This window comes from Bombus terrestris, chromosome 9 (genome assembly GCF_910591885.1).
Source record: "Bombus terrestris chromosome 9, iyBomTerr1.2, whole genome shotgun sequence".
Lineage (NCBI taxonomy): Eukaryota > Metazoa > Arthropoda > Insecta > Hymenoptera > Apidae > Bombus > Bombus terrestris.
Genome location: NC_063277.1, coordinates 14,323,557 through 14,343,975, shown reverse-complemented (window position 1 = coordinate 14,343,975; position 20,419 = coordinate 14,323,557). Strand labels below are relative to the sequence as shown.

The window sequence follows — 20,419 nt, the reverse complement described above, 5'->3', positions numbered from 1 at the left end:
CTCCCACGGATAAAGACTGGAGCAGCAGTTTCCTACGATGGACGCAAATTCGGCAAACGGCGGAAGGTATTTTGCCGGCGCAAGCTCAAATCCCGGACGAGTAGATATCTTGACCTCGGTGTTTGCCAGTGCCGGTAGCGGAAACTCAATTTCGAGTGGCCCTCCCGCCAGAGCCTTCGGCGTTTCAGTTCCACTTCCACCCACTTTCCTTGCCTATGCTTCTGAGCATTGTCGAGATGATATCCAAAGGAAACGGTCGGCATCGACGGTGTCTCGTTTCGAACGGATCTGCTAAATCTTTCCTCTGCACCATCTGTTAGGCGGTAATTTACTGAAATCATCTCGAAGACACTGAGCCGATCCGAAGCAAAAGCTCAAAAACAGATTTGTATAGTGCATCGTAGAAATTTCTTTCCTTTCTCAGGGATTTCCATGAATATGCACGTATACGTATATCCATAACGAAGAATAGGGTCGTTGAACGATAAGCGTCGAAATGAAGCGTTGCTTTAATCTAAAATTTACGCACTCATATGCGAATTGCAACAACGAGAACAACCCGGAGCCTAAGTTACAGCAGTTGTCACATTGTTGGCTCTAGTGCTGGTCGAAAATGTAACGATGAATCTTGCTGGATAGGTTATAAGTGCATTCGATTGAATAATGTGACCGAGTAACGCGATTTCCTCCATAAACAACGTGTGAGAAGATAAAGTCATGTCGCAAATTCACCGAATACAGGCGATAATTAACTGTTGTTTAGCGAAATTTCACGGCAACTTTGTGTTCGCTGCCAACATCCATTCTACTACATACAAAATATGTATAAATCACAGGCAAATGGTGCAGCATAACGTTTCTGCGCACTTGCTCATATCAACAGTACATCCGATTCGAGCGGAAATCGCCGTTCATTCTCGTTACAATCTCGAATACACTTGGGTGCCTCGGGACCGATTTTTAATGCATTTGAATCGTGTAACGGGAATCGAAGCAATTTGAATAGGTTGCCGTAGAAGTCTTGTGGTAATCTCTATTGCCAATATTTCTTCGAAGAATTGTGCAATATTATGTAGTAGGGCGAGATGAGAAGTCTTAAGGATCAGATTTAAATGCAGGTAGAATACATCCAAGCGAAACACCGCCTTGGCTCTTGAATCAGTAAACGGCTCGACCGTAGATAAGACCTCTCGAGAATGAAACGGAAGGAGCCTCGACAATCGAGCTCGGGACACTGATCGTTTTGAAGTCATTCAAAGATCAGGAAACGAAGAAGCGAAAGTTTTCAAGCTAGGCCGATCTCTACCTGACCATAGTATGGGTGGATGGTTTCGAAACTCGAAACAAATATGTTTATGATTGTAAGAGATGTCTGATTACACACATCAAGTGCTCGATAATGTTCATTTTTCACACGAGGAAACGACAGAAATGTTGCACAATTGTTTTGCATACACTGAATATTCTGAATTTCCTGTGTTTCTTTTTTATTATTCAAATGTTACCTTGACTGTGCGTTTATTTTTTCAGAATACTATTCAAGAAGAAAGTCTAGGTTAGCTATATGTAAATAAATTATGTACGGTCGAGGTAAAACTAGCATTTTCCTAATGAATATTTAAAGTTTTATTCACCGTGTCCTTTTGTTCTTTCTATATTTAAATAAACTAGGGTAAAGTAAAAATAACAGGCAGCCGTGAATTCCTCTTTATTTGCTCCAGGCTTATCCTACTGCGAACCTTGTAAAACGGAATTCGAAGGATTATCGAACGAAACAATTTGTAAATACGATACAGAGCTACCGATGATACTTCGATTTTATTTTTAACAGCTAATTTGTGTTTGTAAAAAATAAAATCAAATTTTATTTGTAGTCTAGCAAACAAGATCCATAATTTCTTACGTATTTTATGAAACGTTTTCCTTATTTCAGATTCCTTAAATCTGTTCCAAGCATCAAATATATTATATACAAATACTCGACAGAGGCGAGAAACAAGATAGATGCAGTTTGCTCATTGATCGGAAGGAATTAGGACAAGAACGGTGGTGAAGATCCAGAATTAGAACATCACGAAATAAATGCATCTTCTGCAACATTGGTATATGTAGTTTGTTGTCTCGATGATAAACGAAGACGGTTTTTCTATGAAAGAGACAATTAATTATACTATATAAAGACTGTCGTCTTGCCTTGGAAGACCAATGTTCAGATCCATTACGGCACGCTTCTCAAACCAACGATTAAAGAGAGTGTACGTATCGACAAAGTTTCTAGTTCCTGAAAAGTTTGTTTCTCCCAGTTTGTTACGCAGTCGAATCAAGGGGGTCAGGGAAACGCCAATCGACAGGTTAACTGGCCTCAAACAAGATAGCCGATTCGAAGGAAGCAAAGTTAACGCTAGCCGAAGGCGTTCTTTAAAAATTGTCGGTACAATTATATTTAGTAGATCGTGCGGTACACGGATTATACGTCGTGTGAAAAATGCCGGAAGAGCTAGCTGCCTCTAATTGTGATACATAGTAACGGCAGGGAGTGTGGCGGTAGCATGTACTACAGTACTGACAAATAATTCAACCGGGCAGCGGCGTGTTATAAAAGCAATATCGATCGTCCGGCGAACGAATATTGCAAAGGGGGCGTAGAAAAACTGGGTGAAAGAGAAAATGAATCGGACAGGGAAATGCGAGCAGCGGAGTGACAATAAAGCACAAATCATTGTTTTATGAATATTCAGGACCGACCGCGAAAATAACGTCGTTGGAAGAGATCGATCGGCATTTCCTTCCTTCCTTCGTCCTTATGCCGACGTTTCAAGCTCGCCTTATGCAAATGCACCTGCTATGTCACACCCCTTCGCATCTCCTCCGTTTACGTCTCCCTTAACCGCACCTTTCAGCTCCTTCCACTTTCTCGAGAAAATCCTGTCCGACGTCGGAACACGCATGCACGCTCGCGATACTTCGCAATCTTCTTACTAAATGAATCCAGACAGGTTGTCGACTAAAGCTTCGCTGACACAATGCCGACTGAAGTTTATCTCTCTCGGATAACTTAATGTCGATGAACGTCATGATAAGATTGCGTTGCAGGAAATCGCGTTTACATTAAACGAAACATCACGAATGTTAAATTCGAAGGACATCGAAGGTAGATTGATATCGATAGCTTCGGTTCCTTGTAACAAATGGTTGGGCCAATAGACTATGCTGGTAATGCGCACCCGTAACAATTTATTTCGGAGCAACGTGAGTCGATATTCGATGTGTAATATCGATTCTTGATGAAAAAGAAAATCGAGCAAAGAAAAGTGGCAAGTAACGATCTCTTTGTGGCCAGCCGAATCAGACGAAGACCATGCTACGTACATACCTAGTAGCAGCAGGAGGAAAAGGAGGAGAGATGATTGTTGGCTTTTCCTCGATTTATCCGCCGGCTATAGGAAATGAAATTACGAGACTTCGTTGGAAACTTTATAAGAGAGAAAATAGATTTCTAGACCCACGTTCCAAGTGTCATCACATAGTTTTTTCAATTCTCTTCACCCGCAGAAATACGACGTATATATTACACCATTCATCGACTGATTGTTCCCGTTTATAAATTACTTCGAGTAATCATTAAACTTTTAATAGAAAATGAGGTGGTTTTGTACAGGTACGATACTGAGTAAAGATTAGTCTTTTATTCCAAAAAAAAAGAAAAAAAAAAATTGCAGCAAACTTATTCGCACGTTGTAAATAGCGGGTATTGACGATCAACACTCGTGACTCTCTGTCCCACGCACTTTTATCCTGATTTGGGAGTATATTTATGGTTTGGCGAATTTACACGTTGCGATTTGTTACTGGGTGCGATGGCATAATTCTTTGTTCCGAGAGAGCGCGCATGTAGATAGTGAACGCAGAAACATCCACCTCCGCCTGCCATCAAAACATCAAAAATATATTAAATTAATTCGCAACAAATCTTCGATCAAATTTAATAGGAGAAATATTAGGGGCAAATGATTCTGAAAATTTCCTGTTCGATACTCAATCGTTCGCCGGAGGCAGGAATTAAATGTTCGGTCACATAGAAGTATCGCAGAAAAGACTTTTAGCAGTTTCAAGCCCTCGAAGAGTTTTAAGGTGTTCGGTAGTTGGGAAACCTGCGGGACTCCTAACACTTGCGAAAGTTTCCGGATTTTTCAATCTCGACAAAATTTAAACTGTTCTCCAAGCACCGCCAGTGTAAACGAATCGTTCATTAGGATTGATTTTAGAAAACTTTCAATCGGATTACGCAAAGCAACGATAAAGAGAGGACGGAGCAAAATTCGATGAAGTTAAAAACCTATAATCTTCGAATAATTTATGAGCGACAATGTAGGTCGTTTTTACGTGGTCGTTTGATTAATGATTCCTCAACGATATCGCTCTATCAACAGTAAATTCTTAGGCACGACTTAAAACTACCGCTTTCACAGGGTTATTAATCGACAACAGGTGCAGAATAGAAAGCTTGTTAATATGCTGCGCAATTCCCGTACGAATCCAAGGATTGGCGCTTAATTTTTCGGTGAAAGTCTCGAGGGATATTCGAAACGATAGATATTTGCTAGGAATTGACAGTCTCTTTGATCGGGAGAGAATCTCGATATCGGAACAGATAAGATCGAAGAATCGATCCCTTTCAGTATCCCTGGAAGCTTCGAACAAACTTACGATATTCCTCGCATTCGCAGAGGCCACAGGTTAGGTAAATAATGCTCCTTATTTTGGACGGTAGAGGATAACCTCAGAAGCTACGAGACTCCATTCCTGTGTCAGCAGATTTTCGACCTGGAAGCTAAAACTGTCTGAGTTTCGGATATGAAATATCGGTGACGGAGCTTAACGTAGAACTCTCACAGCAACCAGGATATCGGATATCGTGCCACAAATGTCAGCCCCTCATTTTCCAAACGAAATCCTTCAAAACTACTTTTCTCGTGAACCGAAACAAACTCGGACAAATTGCCCTATATATACGGTTCGACTATTTTACCATGAACAAAGAGATTGTTAAATAACCAACGGAATTAATGGTTATAAATCAAGAATTTAAAATACCTGGCCGAAAGCAGAAAACGTATGAAACGTACAACGATACAAGAACGGAACGACGAGAGCGTTCCGAATACGAAAGTCAAATGTTTATTTAGCCTTCCCACGGGAAGTGAGTTTTCAGTTTGACCTTGAGCTTTCAATATCAAATATTTATTTAAGGAACTTTAAGCTTTCGACTTGACGTCGAAATTTCAAGGCTAAGCGCTTAGTTATTTGTGCTTTCTACGAGACAAAGTATTCAAACATACATTTCCGTTTTCTTCGTGAAAACTGTAATTATGCTATCATAGTTTGTATTTTCTACCTTGTGTTATACAATTTGTGGCTCCTGTATTCTTTGCTTTCTTTCGCGGATATTTCTTTTCGTCGGTTCATAAAAAAGTAGCAAAAACTTTTTCGATCAAAGTTACATTATACATGACAGGGTATGTTGCGAGGCCGACAGTGACAACTTAGTAACTGTACGTTTTATCATGAAATAGTGTCCAGGAACTTTCTGCTTTTCGCCTTCCTGTTTGTAACGCGGGTAGTTTGTTCGGTTGTATTGGTCCGACGAATACAGTATTTCTCATGGATCTGGTTACGTATTGTTATAAACATTTCTGTATATTTATTACTTCCCTAAGCCTAGTTTAAAGATTAGCCATATTGCAGTAGATATATTGCAATTAATCAGACATTCCGATGACATAGATAATAAGAAAAGAGAAGATTTCGTTATTTACTGTATTGGATTTTCCTGCATAATAAATGAGTAGTTCTCCGCTTTGTAATATTCAGTAATATGGTCGGGAATATTGTTGGGAATATTCTGCAATATTGCCTGTGCTCAGTACACTTTTTGTGATACTTGACAGAGTACAAAAACATGAGATATTAAAATTTATACCTACGAACGGCGTTTAGGTATGGCGATGAAGTACGAGCATGTTAGTTGCAAAGGATAAATACATGTTTCATTATTTTCAATGAGAGAGTTAAACTTGTGAGCGATTTTAATGCTTTTAGTTTTGAAGCAACCCGTATTACGTGAATTACAACTCTTTTTAATTCTAACAGTATTCCATTTGCTTTACCTTTATTTCTTTGAAAGAGGAAGAAAGGTTTGCATTTTTTAAATGAATAAAAATGTCTTTCTGCTCATATCGGGCACATATTATGCGCATAAATTAATTATAGGGAAGTCAGGAGGTGGAGTCAAATTAAATTATGTATACTTTTTCCTCGTATTCGCATAAGCTTGATCCTTTGCCGGCCAGCCTACGCATAGAAATAAACGAGTCGGACATCTGCAAAGTAAACGTGTAAGAAGTTCACGCGTGGAAACTAGATTGCGTAGAATTAAACTCGATATGAAGGAAGCTGTAACACGAAACTTACGGGATGACTACCAAACGTCAATTTCGACGGCGATCGATCGACGAAGCATCGAGCTTCGAAGCGACTTCTAGCGTTTATACCCTGCAGACCTGCTGGAAACTTGTTCAAAGAGAAGCTGCAACATCATTAAATGGTGCAAGAGAGCGACAATGGCCGTAGCGAGACGATAAAGGTGATCGTACATGGTGCTCTTTCAGTCTTCACCTCCCTTTCTTTCTTTTTGCGGTCGTCGTGAAGAGAAAAGGATGGCAGAGGAGAAGAGGCAGAATCGTTGGATGAAGCGCGTTCGCGGCGAGGGTGAGTATCAATTATACGGGTGCCTCCCGTTAAAGTTTTCCGGAAATTCGCGTAGTAAGTTAAGCCCAGGGACAGTGGAACTCCCTGGAGGGCGAACAATGCCCGGAGGTCGGTCGCTTTTGCATTTGCATATGAATTGGGGGAGCGCCCGACAGCCGTAGGTCGCCACCTCGACTACCACTCGCAGCAGCCGCAGAGCACAACCAGTCAACCTCTCTGCTCGCCTTCTCGTGCAAGCCATCGTGGCCGGGAGCGACGAAAATGAGCGTGTGCTACCATTAGGAGGTGAACAGTTGCCCACTGGATAGTTCGAATTATCCCAATGTTGTCAAACGGATACTTTATTTAGCGGGTTGTTTCCTTTCCCGTTTGTATGTTGTTCTCGTTCGTTTTTGGTACGTTGTTGTGTCTATGGTTTTGAATTACGCCTGGTTCACGAAGCTAGGATCAAGATCATCGTTTTTCTTGTCACCTGAAATTGTCTTTGGGGAGGAAAAAAGAAAACCGCTCATTCAATATGATTCAGGACTACCAAGAAATTCAATTAGGGGAAATGTAAAGAGTAACGAGTCAGCGAAGATGGAAGAGCGGGTAGATTTATTACTTAGACGCGCGCGTACGTGTGTTTAAACGGAGAAATGTCAACGCCATCGCCCATTGAAATCTGTATAGAATACGATTGTAGAAAGCGTAGAGTAAGAGTTAACGATTCTATGTAGCCTTCAACGTTTACCGGAATGTGTGATAAATTTTATTGCTTGGCAACGGCTGTATTCATCGTTTTGGAACGCCTACTAAAATAGGCGAGTAATACTCCGTTGTAGTAAATACGCAATTTCGAGTGCTAGCTTGTTAGTAGCGAAACATAATATAGCTTTTCGATATATTCTCGCGCGGTACTATCGGAAAACGCAAATTCCCATAAAAAGGAAACACGAAAAGTCAGTACAGTTTTCTAAAAGTTTAATAGGTTACCACGGTTACAAACTTATACCACACGGCAGACTCATCGATTATCGTACTGTGTAATTTTATTCCAACGGCAGGACTGCACGGATAACGTAACCAGCAGAAGGTACGGCTAAACGCCTTCATGCATATGTACCTTTCGTCAGCTCTCCGAATTGCACCAGCCATGGCGATGCACTTTAAAGACGATACACGCGCGCCTCGAGAGACGAACATCCGCAGAATATGCAGAGAAGAGTTTACCATTCATTATTCGAGCATGGTTCCGTAATATCCGTGGAATCCTGACAGTGATTACGCTAGCGTGCAACTTCCTGTTGTACCGTGTACCGGATGCGCCGGTTTATCGTGTTTTCGGATCGGCCAGAAGAAATGTATTCCAGAGATTGCTTTTTACATGATACGATATTGTAAAATCCACACGATATCTTGCCTCGAGATTGTTCTATTAAGCATTTCGGAAAATTACAATGCGTTCCCTTTTAGTTTTCTTCGAGGAAAACGTGTTCGCCTTAGGGAAGGTAAATTCGAAGCAATTAAGTGCTAACCGCGCAAACAGGGTAACGTTGAAAGTAAGTACGAGCGCGAGTGTTTCTTCCGAAACGAAAACCAAACTCCTGGCTCCTTCTGCGGCGTATCGTGGCGAGACCACTGTTTACAACCCGCGATAATCCGAGCCGGGTATTCGTAACTTCAGCGTTGCCATGAAAACCAATTAACCCGGCGACACCAGTGTGACCCAAGCGCCGGCTATCAGCTTGTAATCGGAACGCTTGGAAAATTAGCAAGGACCCGGAAAATGCTTCGGCTCGTTAGCGAAACCAACGCCGTGAGAGGTGTAAACCGAAATGTCCGAACCATACCCACCGGCAAAGATTCGCGTGAGAACGAAACGCTGGAACGCATCCAATTTGTTCCATTACACCTAAAGTACTAGCGGAAATCTTTCACGATTCTTTTTACTCTCTCGTATCAGCCAGTTTCTCTTCGTTTAATTTCCTAATCGTTTATTCGACAGAAAGAGGTTTGTTCTTCGATCTTCCAGAAGAATAATTAATAACATCGATGAAAGAAAAATGTATTGCTGTCATTTTCTGAAACTATGAATATTATATTGAGAAACAACTTCCTTCGGATTTCCCTAAAATCATCCGAAATCAGATGCATTCGTGCAAACACGGTGTATCAAAGTATTCTATGATCGTTGCATCAGAAGTCAGGACGGGTTTATCGAACGTCGTTGAAGCAGTAGCAAGCAGAGGGAGGATGGGATGCACGGTATCTTCGTTGTTTTGGAATTTCAAAGCGAAGATGGAGGTCAAGGAGGAATTCTGGATACCGCGTCCGTCTCAAAGGTACGGAATAGATCGTGACCTATAAACGAATAGAGATTGTCGACGCCTTGGCAAGCGAGATGGCAGTGAGGATGCCGCGTTCCTGATTTCCCGTGAAACCAAAAGAAACAGAGGCAAGAACGTCGACGGAACGAAGAACGAAAAGGAACGACGAAGAGGTTAGTGCACCTTGAAATTCGCGGGCAAACAGAACTATTCGTCTTTCTCTACCTAGAACTATCTGCTTGGAATTTGTTCCGAGGATACTCGAAGCGTAGTCATCATCTCGTGGAGGGTTCGTTACGATCAACTCTTGTGTATGCGACTGGGGATGAAAGAGCGTACCCACCGCGTTATGTAGACAACAGCCACGACGTTAATCTCGGGATTTACCCCTCGGCTTTCAGTCTCCTTCACTACTATCTGTTCTCGTATAGCGATATTACCTGGTAATAATCATTGGTCTTATACATAGAAGAGAACATCCGCTCGCACACAACATAGCTAGGCTTCTACTTTCGATTCTCCTCTGTTTCGTTTCCGTCTCTTTCTTCACGATGTGCACATTTTACCGTGCAACTGCATGCCATGGTGCGCTCACAAGACAAAGGGTTCGTGCATCTGGAAGATGGTTAGGTACTTGCGCTTTCCAGCGCAATGCTGATCGCGTGACTCCACGTTGAGGCAGAGAATCACAGACTGCTTTACGACAGGCGCTCTTTAAATTGTTTGGCGATCGATCGATTTCGAATATTAATTAATATTGACTTTCCTGTGGAAGATAGGGATCGAGAACCATCGATGAGTACACGCTTGAAGAAAATTGAGCCTTTAGATAGACCTCGTTTAATTAAAATAGATCGGTTATATATGAAAAGTTTTAAGTGGAGGGTCGGCAAAGTCATCGAGCCTTCTGATCTCGATAAATTCTTTAATAGAATTCTCCCCTGATAAATAAGTAAAGAAAACCCGCGCGCAATACGCATGAACATCGTTGAAGCTGGAAATAAATAAGGTGGAAATAAGGAATATCTGGAAATATACCTATCGCTCATAGAACGCTGTGATTTATTGTGTTAGCTGTGCCAATTTCTCGTTTGAGAACATAGGCAGGGAGCTGTATTCCAAGAGCTCGTCTCGTGGGATTGAAATATGAATACGATTCTAGCATCACGTGTTTGCGCGTGTAGTAGGAATTCAGAGGCACGTACGCGTCATATGTAGCATAAGACATGATCCAATGAAATTGACAGCTAAGCATCGTGTTTCACGAATAAAAAAAATTCTACGAGTTTCGACACACCGACGAATTACACGAAAATGGGTAATTAACCATCGTATGCAGCGCAGCTCGAGTCGAAACTTGCCATCAAAATTACCTCAAAATTTAATGTTTACTCAATTATCGAAAATAGTCGAACATAGTCAAAGGCTATGATACCTTGTTAAACGTGATAGTACTGTTAAGTTGTAAACTGAAAAATAATAATCAAGGGAAAGAAAATTACCGTGTCGACGAAGCGATATCGAAGCAAAGTAAACCGTTGCTGCCTCTTGAGTCGGTTCGTTCGTTTTATATCGCTAGAGTGTCGTCGGCAAATCTTATTTAAGGCAGATTTATCGCTGGCCCAACCCTGAGATCGAGCTATGATATTACGCTGGACTCGGATGCGCTATTCACATCGCGACTCTTCGGCTCAAAAAGTGTCATAACTCAAAAGCCGAGCGCCTCTTCGAGCACTTCCGCCGCTCCAGCACATCGTGTGCCAAAATCCATCCTCTTCTCATCTCTCTGTCCCGTTTCTCCGTCGGCGAGAATCATCTCACTCCACGACAGACCAGATAGAATTCTGTAGTTTTTGTTAATAACGTAAGGATCGCTTACGGAAATAAAAAAATTCCCCTGCTTCCTGTGAACGTTATTTCTTCGAACTCTAATGCATTGACCACGAGTTCTTTGGGTAACGATATAACCCGTCGAACATGAGAACGGTAACTTTTTTGTTCGTGGATTTTGGCGTTAGTCTTCGAGAGTCGTAAAAGCTGTATCTTGGAACTTACTCCGTAGATATTTCGCCATACGAAGAATCTCGATTAACTCGAAACTTCTTTATCCTGATATACATTAAAAATAGAGATTTACCTGTATCTTTGCTGTAGTAAACCGAACTCGATTTGTGGTTCTATGTTGACGATTACGTTGAAACGTGTCTCGAATAAAGCCATGCTAGTCCGCGTATTTAAGAGGATGCATAATACGAAAGCACACGGAACCGATGGAGAAGCAGCTTCCGGAGCGCGACGTTGAGTTACGATATAATCGCATTTCTATACAATCTTGATGTAAGATGGAGTTTCAGCCGAAATGGAGCATGCGATCGCGGCAGAGAGCTGTTTCCACGAAGAAAGTCGTAAGGCAAACTCGTAACGCAATCTGTAGGATCTATCGTGCATGACGAGCAGGCGATGCCATGATCGATACGCGTGTGTCGCCTGGTTGAAGAAACAAATGCCTTTTGCCGGAGTTTCATTTTTTCGTACTCTTTCCCAACGAATTCCATTAGTGCGACCGGATTGGCTAATGTGCGCTCGAGCGAGCATCGAGCGACGCTTTTTGCGGCCACGGCCCGCTTGAATAATTGTGTTTTGCAACGTCTGCAGCGACAAAGTTCCGGGCATGGATCCAAAGAAGAATTAAGCTGAGGGAAACTTTTAAAGTGGACCTATAAAAGGAACAATATCATCGGACCGACCTATTCAGTTTTCGAACGATCGCGGAGGAATCGTATCGATCGTTCGATCTATTCTATCTGTTTACCGGAGTATAGCACGACCATTCGACAGTGATATGGCTTTTAAAGTGAGTGTGCATCGCGTGATTGACCATTCTTCATTTTTGTCTAATCGTGATAGGCAAACCCGGAATTGTGAAGTGGCGCTACCGATCAATCGTTTCGTACCATTTAATTATAGGTCGGGACGCTGGTACGCTAACAGAATTGTCCAGTCCTAGCCTACCGAAACTTCTATCGATTCCTCGTGACATTGGTTAATCACTTTGTAAATTGGAAATTCTTTCCAATATGGGAACGTTTCGTTCTTTCCGAGCATTTTCAAAATAATTCCTTTTCCACGCTTTGTTGAAATAGAACATGAACTGTATAGTACCTTCACTCGATTTTCAATAAGAGAAAAAACAAATATTTTTGCATATAACTGATGCAAAATTAATTGTTTTCCAACAGATTTCTTTAACGGCAATTCTGATGCTGTTGGTTCTATTTCACGAGAGAGCCGACGCGGGCGGTCACGCGCACTCTTTTCAACATTTCCACGGACCCGTGATAGGCAATGCTCGAGAGGTGACTTGGAAAGACAAGCACGGTCACCACGATCATGATTACGTGGCACATCCGCACTACGAGTTCTCATACGGCGTCGAGGACCATCATACCGGCGATTATCATGGCCAAAAGGAGCATAGAGACGGTACGTCAAGCATAATATGGAAGAAAATTAATCTCTTTCGCTGTTGAAAGAACACTTGCGACCTGTACGCACAGTGAACGCAAAAAATAGTAATATAATCAAGTTATACCAAGTTACGTAGCGATAAATTGCGATGCAACGGCGAGAGGCAAGTCAACGAACGTATAACAAGCGGTAGAACGAATAGAGAAGCAAAAATAAAAGTGGTAACGCGATCTTTGACCGTGCGATGGAAATATCGAAAGAGACGTTTCGAAGCATCGCATTTTGTTTCCAAGCTGAAGTTTTCCCTCCGGTGTTCGTCCATGGAAAATTCTAGAATCCTTAGGTCGCGTATTTTAATTAGTTTACTGCGATTCGAAAAGCGTCCCGAGCTCATAGAACGCTTTGGAAAGTCGTCTTCGTTTGCACACTCTTTTGAACTCGAGAGTTTGTCAAGTTTTCTAACATCCACGACTTCTTCCACTTTCGTTTCTACGTAATCGGCCTAATTAAAGCCAGACGGTGGCCTACATTAATGACCCTCGAATGTCGAAAAGTCGAGGAGCTTGTTTCCAGCAGATAGTTTAATAGGTACCGAGCAGAGACACTGTCGAGTGACTTCGAGTGATTCTTAAATTCGGTGCGACGAAAAATTGATGAGAATATTTCCAACGTACATATATTTCGATACGTAGAAAATCGAAATATTTGTTTAACGATACGCACAAGAAAGCGACAAGTTTCCTCTTCCAGCGTATCTTCTTGGTACGACATGTCTTTAAAGTTTCTATGGTTTACGAATCTGTCATTAAGTAAACGCGGCCCTCTAATAGAGTTAACAAGATGGTAACATTATACGAGAGAAGTAATTACTTATCACGGATCTTGATTCTCAAGGCAACGTCTCTTAGTTTAATCATACTTGATTGCAGTACCACGTAAGGATTCATTCAGAGAGCTTTCAGGATCACTCGGCTGGAATACTCAAAGAAGAATATCAATATCGCGAGTTTGACGCTCCCGATCCCATCGCGACGGGAAGCACACGTGGCTTCATTAATTATTTGCAGAGAAGGGAATTTACGTTGAAAATAATCCGCGATACGATGTTACTGCTAACGAACCTATTCCGTTTTCACTTTGCCATATTAATTCGCTAACTAGCTAGACCTCAACTACGAATGATATCTCTGCGTGAGTTTGACATCTTTGTACTCTAGATACGCGCCTTAATGTTTCACAGGCAAATTTAAAGACAATACAACCAAACGGATGCGCCGAAGCGAAGTAATTCCAGCAACCAAAGATAACTGTGATAACTGTTAAGTAGCTCGATAATTCTCTCGTACTCAGCGTTCTTGCCATGGTTCTCGAGGAGCATTCAAGTATTCACATTCCCTCGAGGGAATCGATTTTTCTTCTCGCTGGTGTCTTGTGTTTACATAAATTGTAATTAACCTTCTTGAAAGAATTAATTCTTCAGCTACTTTTACTCGAGAATAAACGAAAACTAATTTTCCATTTACTCGCTTTGGCAGTAGAGAGAACAGGCCGCGGGCGGTTGAGCGTAAAATTATTTATCTACTCTCACTACATGATATCTACTCGTTTGCATCCGATAATCATATTTTTTTGCTGGTGCTTTACAGGTAAAGAAGTAGTCGGTGAATACACAATAAAAGAGCCCGGCGGAAATATTAGAACGGTGAAATATCGCGCTGGAAAGGATGGATTTTTCGCTCACGTTCTTAACAGCAACGGTAACGACCACGACGTAGGACACCACCATTAAACGAAACGTTGTTTCATTCATTACCAAAGATTTCTTGTTACGTTGCGATTGTTGTTGTTATGCAACGTTGATTGTTTCGTTTTTTTGTTGTTGCACTGATTAAAAAAAGAGAGAAAGAAAAAAAGGTAAATCGAAACAGTTGCTAGTTTAATTTGTTCCAAATCACTTCCCCAATTAGCACCGGGAGGGTCCGATCGCAGAAATTCGGAGGCCGAATCGAAAACCGATGTGTGTGGAAACCAGTGAACGGTACTGTGATTCCACGGCGACCGATGTTTTTAACGGAAGTGACGTTTACTGATTGACAATCCGATCGTCACGGACATATGGATCTCCCCTGTGATTACGTATCTAGGCTTACCAGAAACAACGATCTGCTGCGATGGTTTCGCGTGCAAATCGATCGAACGCTTTTGGAAATTAATGAGTCTCTTGACTTCAGATACTATTACACCGTTACGATATACGATTAGTTTAATCAAACTAAAATTGAAAGAAAACGTTATTTTTTTTTTCATATAAGCTTTCATATAAGCTGTAAAATATATTTTTGTAGAAAATTGAATGGTGTTTCTAAAAGGACAAAGTAGCGAAAATAACATCTAATTGTGGTTAAAGTCGTAGAACGGATTGACTTAGTTTGAAATACCACACATTAGCGACACGCGAAGTTAAATGCAGTAAATCGATTCGCAAGCAGCTGAATGAAACGCACTTAATTGCGTTTAAACACAATGCCTTTCGGCAACAATGTGTTTCGACTACATACATATGTTTGCGTACACGTTGTCACTGGCGGCGCACTAATTTTGTTCGTGAAAAACGATTGTGCCGTCCATCACGTTAGGATGAAATACGCGGCAAAAGAATTGCCGGAAGCTCTTACTATCGAACGAGTTCTCTCAATTTTTGTATTCAATGTTTTCCGACACAGAGGACGGCTACATATCCTCGTAAAAGAACCGGTTATGATGACTGCAACATGCGTTTTTCATAGTTTTCGCGGCTGCTGCGTGTCGCGTGCGTTCTCGTACTTAACATTTCCCGTACAGCGTTAATTAGATTACGTTTTATGTAAATCCGTCAGGCGGAACAACAATAATCTAGAACAGAACAATAAAAATGTTTCTGCATAAATTGGCAATGGTCGATCGACGAAGGAACAATCTACGACGTAACTACACTGTGATATTCCTGATACATGGAAAGGTTGCCATTCAGCAGTGTAAGAATATTATCAACGTATTATTTTCTTATTATTAACATGTATTTTGCTCTATTTAGATCTTCCAATGGTGAAAGACGACGATAAAAATATAATGGACGTTTCCGAAATAGTAAAACATTTTCTTCTAATTATAAAGAGAAGAAGAGATCATGCAAATTCAATGTCGTTCGCTCTTTGAAGAGACAAAGTTACGAACAACTACGACGCTCATTGTGTTTCTGACTTTAGTCCTCGACTCTTGTTCTTCGTTTCAAAGTAACAAACAACTTTGTTATAATCTTTAAGATCCCAATTGCAATTGCAGTGTACGTTGGCTTCCGGAATCCTTAAATGATATCTTCGTTAATGAAAGGGATGATGGTAGAAATTGATATATATCTTCAAAACTGCTGCGCCATTGAGCAATTTCTTTGGTGCAATTAACAGAAAGCTTACCGTTGCAATTAGTAGGGGATTAGCGAAACGTTTGAGGAATACTCTGTATTGCTCGCAAACATACGCGTTTCGTTGATGCAACTCCCAACCTCTTTCGGTAGACAATGATATTATATCCCGCGAACGTTGTTATACTATAGAATACTAAAGGGGACGGATAATCTTACACCGGCATAGAGAAAGTCGGGAATTAACGTAAACTAAAAAATGTACGATCCTTGCTATTCAGCAAATTAAGAAACATGGATATAATAATCGTGAATGAAACCACTCGAGCTAATAAACGAATAATATTAATTTAATGATAAATCGCGTCGACAAAGTAACAATGAGATAATAGCGTTGTGACGATATTGTGGTGAAACAGCGATTCGTCGAATTAATTATTCATGCTGACTTAAACGTTATCCGATGTTACGTTGTAATTACGTCAAATGTCTCGTTTTCTCGTCACAAAGAATCCACGTTATAAAAGCAAAGAATATAAATTATGATTAAAAGGACGGGAATATTTTTGTCGTAATTTTTAGTTGAAATTTCTCTATTTGTTCGTTGGAATCGCGTCGCAATATTCCTATGATTTCAATAAACGCCCGACAAGATTAATGGACAATTGTTATCGGTAATTAATAGTGTTCATCCGTATTTGACGGTCTATTGAAATTAGTTATCATTGTTCCCCTGTTCTTTGTTTTATCGCTCCTTCGTGCACGGAATTTTCTTTGTTAAGGTATTCCGGAAAGCAAAGTTACCGAACAATTTTCAGTGGACTTTCTCGGACCAAGTAGAAAACCAATGAGATGGAAAACAGAAGAGAATGAATAGAATATATATTCCTTGCATGTTGCGCTCTTACGAATCACTGTAATTGATTATCAGAGAAATCAATTTCTTCCGCCTCGTCAGAAACATAGCTGATATGAGCGTCAGTGTTTGTTCGAATTTTATTTAATTGTACATTTTAGCAGCTTTCCTTATGCAATTCGAATATCGTAATCTAAAAACAGTTCTTTCAATTTTATTTTATTTTAAAACTTGGTTACACTAGTTTGTCGAAGCAAACTCAACATGTTTTCGGAAAGAAGGAGAAAAAGAACGCTTGTCCTTTCGTCAAGATACCAGCCGCCTCGAGCTTTCCAAGAGGCAGTGAAATATTCGATATCAGCAAATGATGCAACCGATCAAGAATCTTTCACGCCATGCCCCTGTATACTTCGCGTAACCTGTAAATCTTGCTTTTTACATACGGATGAGCATTCACTTGAGAAGCGGAATACAAATTACCATAGAAACGGATGTTAGGAATTCATCGCACACGTTCGTAATTTATATTTTGCACCGGCTGATTCGAATCTTCGTTGAAAACTGGCTGATGACGGTAGCGCTTTACCCGTTGTTTCGTCTAACAAAAGGAAAAATTAAAATCAAAATATTCAGCTAGGCAAATTTATTCAGAAATACACCGCTCTTTCATTTAAATTACGAGATAATTCGTAGGGCAAGGTATTGTGTTCTTCTCTTTCATACGAGTCGCCGTAAAATTCGAACTTCATTCCAAGTTATTGTGTCGTGGTTTCTTCCAAGTTTAAAGCCCTCTTGATTTAGCGATTCTTTAGTTTTTCGAGCACGGCCGAGAAACAGCGGAATGAAGATTTGTTTGTAAAGGAATGAAACGCTTTACTGTTCTCGCTTCACGCGGTATGTTCGTACTATGAATCTTACACAAGTAAGCTACCCCTTCGTTGTCCATAATTCCTCTTCATCTCGCCCTAACTTCTTTACTAATTCCGTTTCTTCTATCTTACATTTTCGACGTACGTCGCGTTTTGTAAAACGCAACGAAAGGAACTAAGGGAGGAAAAGATATAAGAACGTCATACAACAGTGCGAAACAGCGCGCCGTAAAGTTTAGACGCGCGTTTCGCTCGTCAAATACCAGCATAGCTTTGAATGATCCAAGGAAGTACGACTTCCCCTTCAACTTCCGCTTTGTGAAGTTTTTTAAATTGTACCTTCTTCACTTTTTGCCACCAACAACCCACATACGAAAGTTTGATCTGAAATTTCTAAATGTCTTATCGCGGACGGTATCCTACACAAATGGCAAGTGCATAAACTTCTCGAAATAAAAATACTAATGGAACAACAGAGATAACGTACAGAAAGAGAAAGAAAAAGGAGTAGCACAACAGCGACTAGAACACAGTGGAAGAGTTAACAACTCGAAGAAAAAACATCCGGTCTATTTCATTTTTTAGGTGGAAACAAAGTAGAATTTTACCGAGCTAATTAACCGACAATCACAGGCTCAAGTCGCGCATCGCAAACAGAGCAGGCCCTTAAATCCGTGCTTGGCTACGTGAAACTGATTAATTTTAGCATTTCATTAAAAACTTCTATTCGACTGTCGCGTCGTGCGAAGAGACGAAACAAAAGCCTCGTTGCGAACATAAATATCGTTCTTCTAAACCTACGTAGTTCCGTGTGAGCAGAACAAATTTTCATATTTCAAAAATGGCTTGAAACATCACCTGCGTGAAACAGACGGCATAGTTGCATATTCATTACTGTTTCGTCTATGTTTTTTTACACGTTTTACACGTTTTATGGATGTTCTTTCATTCGACGTTTCAACAGCACTGGTAGTTAAAATTCAAACACAAAGACTTGAAGCTTTTATGGTCTAACAATGTTGACCAATGTTGGCTAAGGTATTGCATTACACGAGATAAAAGTACGGACGACGTAGCAAAATATTCCCTACCATTCGGCAACTCCATTATTCCTGTATCGTATCCATTTCCTTTTACATGATTTCTGTCACTTCTACATCGTAAAAATAGAAACAATAGAACCATTATAATTGCCAAAATTCCATTATCTCCAATGAAATTATGAAAACGAATTTATGGTTAATCGACATACTGTAATTACGATACAGCTAACGTGTAAGGTCTAATTAAACGTTTCGATGTATGCAATGTGTGTACGTCGATAGCTGCGAATCGTTCGTATTTCGTTCTCATACGTCAGGCATAATTATAGAAATGATAAAAGAAGAAGTGATTAAGATAAGTGGCGAGCTTAATGAGCGCCGGTGAAAGTTGAATTGATCGAATTGCTCGTGACAGGACGTGGCCCGTGATAACGAGCGCCACTAGAGATATCGCGTGGGATCGAATTTCCTAGGAATTGTATATATATAGTATATCAAGATCCAGCGCGCGAAGCTCGAAATATCGTTCCCGCTAATTGTCGGTTACTCTTTGGTACACGAACGGGTCAGTTCTAAATAAATTATGGCGGAACAGACGGAAAATCGATTCGGCTGGAGCGAAAGCTCATCGTTCGGATTCGGCTTCACAACCCTGTAGCTTGCCGTTTGCCGATTGATGGCTGCCTCTTCTGTAGCGTTTCGTCAGCCACGAGAAACGAAAGCGTCGCGAATAGACGGAATTGGATTCCGGTGTAGTGATTGCAAATGCGACTACACCCGCATCCTTGTGATGCTGTCGTGCTCCCCTGGTATTCACAGGGCACCTCGATTTTCAACTTATCGATCCGATTCGCTGGCGGGTTTAATTTTCTTCCAGCGTCATGCTTCTTCCTTCGCCTTGGCGTGCACCGCTGTCCAAGTACCCCATAAATATGTTACAGCTACACGGTCAAACACGTTTTTTCCCTGCTGACAGCCGTTCATTGATATTTCCGTGAGAAAGTCTAGCCTCGACGAGTATATTCACCGCTCACGATAATCTTCGTGCAACTGAGTTTCTACAAATAGGACGAGGAAGAATTTCAGAGCATGCGTTTCATGTTATTGCACTCTCTTAGGATTGCTTAATTATTATCTTCTTCTCTTTTTTTTTTTTTTTGTACGTGGAGAGATCCTCATGTACACCTCGCCGTTCTTTTGGGAAGCGGCGGGGTAGCGTCGGACTTCACCGACTAAAACCCCGCGGTGGTCGGCTTGACGCTCAATAGGGGTGTCTCGGAACCAAGAAAAGGCAAGAAAAATAAACCAACAAAGACGGAGTTGATTAATTACGCTAGATTATTATCTAGTCGCAGTTTGTTTCGGCGATAGCGCGCCAAGAATAACCGAGGAACACACTTACCGAAAGAATAACTCGATACTGTTGGTTAAATCGGAAAACCAGGTCGACAGAAATACATGTGTTACTTTCGAAATTACGCTTTCACATAATTTTAAACCGGGTCAAGTTGGAACGGGGTATACGGTTCACATGCAGAGGTTCGTGCGTGGCTGTTTACTCAAGATTTTCGGGCCGGTCGGTTCGCCAGAAAGTTTGCTCGCGTTGCAATATTTCTGGTAACGTTTGCACGAGCCGGCCGCCAAGGAACCAAGAACGGAGTCCACTTTGGAAAATTACTCGTAGATCATAAGAATTGTTCGACCAT

The 20,419-nt window shown here is 41.0% G+C and overlaps 2 protein-coding genes across 4 annotated transcripts in view; both read left to right on the top strand.

Annotated features, from left to right (window-relative positions):
• The window catches only part of LOC100643165 (cell adhesion molecule 2), an 85,559-nt gene extending 82,973 nt beyond the window's left edge, over positions 1–2,586 (top strand). For all 3 annotated transcript variants that reach the window (XR_007225170.1, XR_007225169.1, XR_007225168.1), the window contains one exon: positions 1,934–2,586. The gene's annotated coding sequence lies outside the window, so the exon portion shown is untranslated. The remainder of the gene's footprint in view (positions 1–1,933) is intronic.
• A 6,681-nt stretch (positions 2,587–9,267) lies between these two features.
• Positions 9,268–14,470, top strand: LOC100646231 (cuticle protein 7). Its single transcript, XM_003397743.4, has 3 exons — positions 9,268–11,931; positions 12,317–12,560; positions 14,192–14,470. The coding sequence occupies exons 1-3, from the start codon at positions 11,920–11,922 to the stop codon at positions 14,332–14,334; spliced, it is 399 nt and encodes a 132-aa protein (XP_003397791.1). The 5' UTR covers positions 9,268–11,919; the 3' UTR covers positions 14,335–14,470.
• Positions 14,471–20,419: the final 5,949 nt, after the last annotated feature.